Here is a 7,931-nt window from a genome sequence, read left to right as displayed (position 1 = left end):
GCTTTTCTCACATATCAGAGGCTGATCATAATGTAATAAATGAACATATATAGCTAACGCAAATGTTATAACGTGAAGGATTATGTTGCAACGCGCTAAACACAGGTCCAACACTGTATCAAAACTCAAAAGTTTCATTCGCAGAGTATGCGTAGCCGAAATAGTCTACTATTCCATTATATTCTAGCCGGCACCAGTTGCAAATCTGCATTTTACAGTGAATTGAACAATGAAAGTATAGCTGTCGAATCCTCTCAAGCTTTCTAAAGTATTTCCAAAACAGAAAGAAAAAGGCACCAGTGATACACCTCACTAATGCAACCGTTCTTCATAAACAATTCCTAAAAGGTTCATCCGTGTTGACGTCTAAAGAATAGCAGCCTAACTTGTTCTCCTCGAGGAACAGCCAATCCAGGGCTCAATGGCAAAAGGTTGCAGCCATCACTTGGGCAAGTTAATGAAGCCCGTATATTTGCTCACTGAACAGATGAATAACTACAAATACCAACTTAGTACCGGTACTTGATATCATCTGCAAGGGCTTTGGCCAGGAGTATAATCTCATGAGGAGAATATTTGCAACTTGCAGCTGAATAAACACCACAAGTTGCAATATTTAGTTAGTTTTAGACTGACTCTGGGGCGAGGAATCAGTAATAAGCTCCATCTCTATATCCTGCTGTTTTTTGAGATATTCTTGAGCTGTTGATGTGACGATCTTAATGAAGAAGTTCACAAGCACAAGCCACACCACAGTGTTCCAGACCAATGTAAAAGAGAAATTCCACTGTGTATCCTGGATATATAACATAAGTGGACAAAAAAATGAGCCAAGAAATGGGATACATAGAGAAGAAATTAATATTTGAAACTCAATCCACGGGACCAATGTTTTGAACTGATGACAGTAAAATACCAACCTCCATTTTTGAGGATGATGTGGCCGATGTTGGTGTTGATAAATACTTATCCTTCGCACTGTGGAGCTTTGCAATCACAGATGGCAAGGAGGCAGAAAACCCAGGAATGTGACCAAATATCCAGATTAATTCCTTTTCCATAAGATACAAGAGTTGATTGTTGCACAAGGAGATAATAAATAATGTCTGCAAAAGAGAGAAGGCAAAATGCATGTGTCAGCAGCAACTTTTGGGATCATCGACAAGACAATTCAAGTGGAATACAGTAGTAATTAATTCAGTTCAATCAGGCTTGGAAGTTCAAATACTGTAGACTCCCTGCAAAAGTTTACTGTGGCGGCAGGAATGAAAAGAGTGCAACGAGAAAAATAGCACTGGCTTTTAACATACTTTGTATGGCAAAATTATATATCCTGACTAGAAGCAGGAACTATTTATGCGGCTAAGGGAGAAAAAGGAAGTTATGAAACAGATAAACAACAGAATTTCTAGAATTTGACTAATGCATGGTCTGGCCTTTTGTTTGAGAGGGCTTGCAAAATTTTGGTTTATTTTCTGAATGGGCAAGGTTGAGATAGTTTTGAAATTATGATTTCAACTGAATAGGACTCAGGAAAACATGCTGACACATAATGCAACTAAGAACGATTTGCCCTGTTAAGATCATTCACATTGATGAAAAGCGCACCCCCCCCCCCAACCCCCCGGCGAAAAAAAAAGGGCCCCAAAGTTACGAAACATATAAATATAAGCATTAACAGAAGATTAGACAGACAGCAAACCTGAATATGGGTCTTGATGATGGCCTTCCCAATCAAAGTAGCAAAGAAGAACTCCCAGAAGGGAATGCCAAATTGCCCACACATTATACCAGCAAGGTCAAACAGTGGGTTTGGAACCTAGTAAGCACAAAGAAAATTCATTGTATGGTAAATTATTTATCCATCAGATGTTAGTACAAAAGAACCAAGATTCTCCATATCACCACCATCTGTTAGCTATGGCATTGATACGGAGAATGTCCGCTTCAACTTTTTTTAGCACCATTAGCATCATGCATGCATTGCAGCAGATCATAACTAATATACTATAAGTCTAAAAATATAAAATGCATAAAAAATAATTATCCTCTCTAAAACTTGTATACAATATACATAATTATATGAGCAAAGATGCAAACACACATGACACACGCCTACACATATTTGCAGTTACAGAAGATCCGGAGTTGGATGGGTGTAGAACCTACCATCAACTCCAGCTCCCTCTTTTAAAGATGCATGAGCTATCTATGTTCAGAGCAGTAGGCATGACTCGAGAAAGAGGCCCAAATGAATAGTAGCTTGCATGTTTGCTAGAGAATCCTTATATGTAGTTTTTGCAAGAAAATCCTTACTGCTACAAATAAATTGGCATGACAAGATGGGAAAAGGACATAGACTAACCGAAGCAAGAATCAAGATAGTAATGAAGTTGAGATGCTGAGAGTGGGAAAGGAGCCAGCGTTTTGTTCGATTGAGAGTGGATGCTATTGGACCATGTTCATCCGAAGCAGCAGCATCCAGCTCCTTCACAGCTTCTGGTTCACTTCCTGACAAACGAGCTGCAACACGACACATCATTTACTTGGTGTGGTTGAATATGACAAAAGAGACAGGAACCAAATTCAGAAATTAATGCATGGGCCAACACAATCGATCTTCTAGAATTTATCACAACACTAACCGAAGTTTCCACCACAGCCCTAATTTATGGCTAAAAAATAACAAGCAAAATCAAGGGATTCATAAGATGTCAAGATACAAAGTTAATAAAATTGTATGGTTAAATTCATTATTAAGCCCACAAAAGGACAAAGTAGGCAACCTGAACTTTAAAAATGTGGTGACAATTGTTCTCAAACACAAAAGGTGGTCAAAGATGACAAACAGAAATGGAGGGAGCATTATTGAAGTTGAAGAACTATATACAGTAATGGTGGACCATATATTTTAGTTGTGTGGTACTAAAATTGATGAGATGCAGTTATATAGTGTGCAAGGAAAGTCAATTCATAAAAAAAAATAATAGAAAGCAGAGTAAATCATGTGTACAATTACATAGGTTCACCAGTACTGAGACGTGAGAAAGTGTAAAGCATATAGCTAAGCTTCTTTACTTAAGAAATAAGCGTTATGCCATATTACCAGCTCGTGATATAAAATAAGGAGGGAGCTCCCCAAGCGCTGTGCCAATGCCCCAAAGAACAGCTTCCAGCTGAACCTGAGGGAGTAATTCAAAGACTGGGATCCGGACAGAATGAGCCGATGCTTGGTACACTGGTGGTCCAAAATCTGAACACTTCTTGTCCAGCCATGATGGCCCTTGCTTAAGCTGTATGGTATCGTATGGAGCAGTTTTCAAATCAATCCGACCACATTGAACAGCCTTAATAGTGAAGAGGGCAATATGAGGGCCCAGATACAGAACAAATGTATGCAAACCTGAACCTGAATTTCAAAGATATTAATCTTAGTTAGTAAAAAAAAGGATGAGCTCATTTTCATCCGAAGTTCAAAATTTCCAAATTTGAAAGTCATTAAACCAGAAGAGCATCCATTGCAACAAGCCTCAAGCCAATAAAAACTAAAAAAGCATCACTTAATATTTGCTGGTGGTATATGCTTTTACACCTCTAAGCCCCTAAAAGTTAACCAAAGAAATTTCCAGTAGCTGGTCAAAATGATACTACAGAATTATCTGGAATTCTGAATATCCACAAATTCTGCTCAAAAGAACGCTGAGATACCTTTCTCTAGATTGGAAAGTAAAAGGCTAATTGCAGCAGTAGCCCTGTAATTGCGAAACTTTATCCCAATGCATTAAATCTCAAAGTAACTTTAGTGTGTAATTTGGCGATGGTGTGCCTTTTGCTCTTCTAGCCCAATACGAGTTTTTAGAAGATTTTTTAAAGGTTCAATGAAGTCATAGTACATAAATTTAATGTGATTTTGTTGTTAAAATTTTCCTGATATGATAGAGTTTCTAGGTAAGTAATAACTAATAAAATGAAAACAATCATTGTTTTTTTTCTTATGTTCATCTCTTCCTAACTAAATCATGGTTAGCATGTGCTTTAGTCACTTTCAACAGTGTATAAGAAACATCAGCTAAAAATATTATAGAACTAGAAAGGATATAAAATAAAGTACAGTGGCACATTATTTACTTCCATATATATAATGGTATGTCATAAATTTGACAGATGCTAGTAACACTTGCCTAGTCCAATTGACGAAGCCACGCCTAGTGAAACCCACCACAACACAAATCTAGCATAATTCAGGAACTCCTGCACATGCTGCATCAGAAAACAAAATCAGTATTCAAGCACACCACAAGAAGCTAACATAATAAATCAGTGCCCTTATTGTCATGTCTACTCTTATCAGCACAAGCACTGCGATCGTAATCAAATTACAGTGAAGTAACACACCTTTTTATGCAGACCATCTGTAACCGCAAGTAAAATTCCAGGAGCTAGCACCAACACAATGAGGACAACAAACAAAGCACCCTTACTCAGGATATATGTTGCTAATCTTTTCAAGTATTGCAACATAGCTAACATGAAAAAACGTAATGTCCTGAATGGATGCTTTGTTAGTGTCAAATTCTCCAGTTCCAATTTGTGTTTCTCACGGATTTCTGCAAAACGAAAAAAAAAAGGTAAGGATTGAAAATGGAACGCCAAACATCGACTGGTCCAATATAGCACCTTAGTCTACAGCTCTGATAATAGGCAAACCTAACTACATCAACATGTATAATGTAGATAATATTCAAATGACTAAGTCCTGAACCAAAGAGATCATACAAAGCACAGATGTTGGGGTCCTTAACTAGAGAGGATTTTTACTGTCTTGCCAGCCATTGCTCATCAGCTAAATAAAAATCAAAGTAGTAACACAAGAACCCTACTAGGATCCCTAGTTATCAAGGGAGATTGGAACTGCCATCAGCAAGTGAACCAGTCCAATGTTAAACTGCCAAGTTCATTGCTCCAGGATGGGAGAAGATTCAGGAACTGGCGCACGCAGTGCGGCAATTTTACAAGACTCTAAATGGTAAAAGTATATACATGCAACCAAACAAAATTGGAGATTTGATTAGCTTTCCTCTGATTTGAGTTGTAACATATATACTTTGCAGTTCAACCAGTAGATTAATGAATAGCTATTCATCGATTCGCTGTATCAGTAAGCACCATTACATTGAAGAATGAACAGTTGTCAATACATTGGCCACAACAATGACCTCAAGTATTCTCTTATATATATCCTAATTTAATGTATTGCCTCAAATACAGACTTGGTGTAGCACATTCCAAAGGAAACCAATATCAGTTCAGAATATACTAACTTTCCATAGACAGCATGCATTTCTTGGTGATGTGCATGCAACATGATATAGCATATAAAACACAGAAATAACACCTCTCAATTACATAGTACACGTGCACAACCAGCTAGGCGTATAGCTTAAAGCTGAGACGGTATAGGTCCCCATCGTTTGGCTTATTTCCTAATAAGCCAAAACGGCTTATTAGAAAATAAAAATGAATTTATAGGTAAAACTTTTATAAATGTGTTATTCGTGACTTAAAGCCAATGTTGTAAAAGAAACTACGTTGAAAATATCTCAAAATCAATCTCAAAATTAAGCTTGAAAATTTAAATTTTGGCTTTTTCTTTGGCTGATTAGGCCATCCGATGGGAGCCATATTTTTGCGGGGAAAGCTGAGACTTTGCACGCATTAAACACTGAGAGAACAAAACCATGACGCAACATATACACGCTACGTCACAGTCAGCTAGCTGATCCACCACTGAATCCGATCAAATACACTGCGTCTCATGCTTCGGATTTATAGGTATTCCAAATCCCACAAAACTAAAGCGCCATTCGAAATCGCACTCCCATCGTATAGTTCCGATCCCAACCTCACAGAGCATCCCAGTAGCAGCAAGCTCCGATCTAAAAAAGCCCGCAATGCCTTGACACTACCGCCACCGCACGCATCGAAACCGAAGGCGAAGGCGAGGATCTCACCGGATATGACGCCGCCCCCGGCCTTCGACGAGCCACGCGGCGGCGTCGCAGCCGCCGCCGCGGCGACCTTCCGACGCCCCATCGCTCCCTCCCCACCCCCGAGGCGCCGAAAACCCTAGATCTCGCTGCCGCGGCTGCCGCCCTGCGGTACCGACCCCACCATGGGCCGCCCAGATCGCGGGGGGGGGGGGGGGGTCGAAGCTCCTAGGTCTCCGGCCAGTCAGCCGGATCGCACGCCGGACCGGGATGAGCCGCCGTCCGCGACGCCGGCGGCGAGCTTGTGGTGGGTGGTGGACGCGGCGCGGCGGTTCCCCGTCGAGCGGCTCGTATTTATGTCCGCCCCGGCCGAGACGGGAGGAGGAGGCGATGGGGGAGGGTGGGGTGTTGGAAATTTTCTCTTCGATTTTGGAGGAGCAAAGCGAGGCCGTTGTTTTCCGTTGTGGCAGAGGTTGTGGGGGAATATTACTCGGACTCGCGCGCTGACCCTGCTTGCGGGACCCACGCCTCGCCTGTCATGGTGGGCCCCACCCCACCAGTGACACGAGCTCGGGATAAGAGCCGTGCGCGTGGCGGAGTACTGGAGCGTGTGTGCGCAGCGCAGGTGAAGTGCGCGCGAGGTGGAAGAAGCGATCCGGAGAACTAACTGCAGGTGGGCCCGCTGTGTCAGTGTGTGCGGCGAGTGGAGTACAGTACAGTTGAGTGGGAAGTTGGGTCTTGGGTGTAGGAGTAGTCGTTTGGCGTTGCTTGCAAGGCGCTCCAATAGATACTCTACACTCCTCATCGCTACACGAGTAGAGAAAAAATACTCCAATTTGATACCCTGCGGAATATAAAAGGAAGGAAGATGCTGTACCGATCTCGATCTCCCATGGAAGATTAGGGTGCTTCACCATTTTTGTAAGGGCTCACCAGCCTCTCAGGTCACTCCAATCCATGTCCACAAGAACATGCGTACGTAGTGGTAGTTAATACTACCAGGGCCATGGCTAGCGACAGTACTAGTGTGTGGCCCTGCAGAGATCTGGAGATTTTATATTCCAATGTCATGTAATGTGACAAGAGGGGACAAAAAGGCAGTTAGCAAATGTCCAACGTAGCTGAGAATATCGAGCGTTTTGGCGGTTGTTTTCAGCTCTTGATGCAAAGCTGGAGTATATGTCTATCATGAAGGAAAGGATCGATTGTATGCTATGCTTTGTACGAATTTATTTTGTCTTGGAATTTTTCACTTCGCACCATTCTGTGCTTTTCTGTGTGCACTTGCTATAGTTGAGTAAGGGATTGGGTTTGATTATAAATTCGTCATTTTGAGAACGGGACGATGGATTTAAAAGAGCAATAAAGGATCAGTTGGAGTGCCGAACTATTGATGACTGGAGAAGAAATTAAGAAAAGAAGCTGTAGCTCATCGATCTAGTATTGATGAGCACATGTGCTGGAGTTTGTTGGCCTGTTGCTTGTGTTTTTTCCAAGTATGCAATGAATGGGAACTGTCTCTTCCAGTATTAACATGTGGGGGCCTTTTAGATGGACATGCGGGGGCCCTGGTACGACGATGATTTTTGATCTTCTAATCAGGAGATAAATGATTTCTTAATTATTATGCTTCCAGAAAATAATTGTCAATTCATGATATACATATGGAGAAAAGGGAAAAAGGCACAACGCGATGAGTTTGGAACATTAGCTTGTGGAAGATGTTAATAGATGTGGAGAAACTCCCGGAAATCATATATGTGAAATCATATACTTGTACAATTAAAGAAACAACTTCTATGTGCGAATATGAACAATTGTCTAGATTCGCCCTTATAAGTTATTCTTTTCCTTAGAGATAGAGTACAGCAAAATTTGGTAAGTAATATTGTTGGAATTTGCTAGCGATCTAGTAGTAACTTTTTTCATCAAAAACAATATTTT

At 41.0% G+C, this 7,931-nt stretch overlaps 1 protein-coding gene across 1 annotated transcript; it reads right to left on the bottom strand.

Moving 5' to 3' along the window:
• Window positions 1–152: 152 nt before the first annotated feature.
• On the bottom strand, window positions 153–6,447 carry LOC4326431 (vacuole membrane protein KMS1). The gene is made up of 8 exons (XM_015766030.2): window positions 6,012–6,447; window positions 4,396–4,607; window positions 4,182–4,260; window positions 3,107–3,409; window positions 2,366–2,523; window positions 1,703–1,819; window positions 921–1,106; window positions 153–796 (listed from the first exon to the last, which is right to left on the bottom strand). Exons 1-8 carry the CDS (start codon window positions 6,091–6,093, stop codon window positions 617–619), a joined length of 1,317 nt encoding a protein of 438 aa, XP_015621516.1. The 5' UTR covers window positions 6,094–6,447; the 3' UTR covers window positions 153–616.
• Window positions 6,448–7,931: the final 1,484 nt, after the last annotated feature.

This window comes from Oryza sativa, chromosome 1, assembly GCF_034140825.1.
Source record: "Oryza sativa Japonica Group chromosome 1, ASM3414082v1".
NCBI classification, from domain to species: Eukaryota; Viridiplantae; Streptophyta; class Magnoliopsida; order Poales; family Poaceae; genus Oryza; species Oryza sativa.
Note: the sequence above shows the minus strand (reverse complement) of the source record. Positions and strands in the feature narration are given on the sequence as shown.

What these genes read in the sequence shown, in the direction of transcription:
- LOC4326431 (XM_015766030.2), bottom strand. Translation starts at nt 6,093, where the DNA reads ATGGGGCGTCGGAAGGTCGCCGCGGCGGCGGCTGCGACGCCGCCGCGT. An exon ending in CTATCTTGATTCTTGCTTCG is followed by an intron (nt 1,820 to 2,365) that starts GTTAGTCTATGT and finishes TGTGCTTACTAG; the next exon opens with GTTCCAAACCCACTGTTTGA. An exon ending in TCATCAAGACCCATATTCAG is followed by an intron (nt 1,107 to 1,702) that starts GTTTGCTGTCTG and finishes TCTCTTTTGCAG; the next exon opens with ACATTATTTATTATCTCCTT.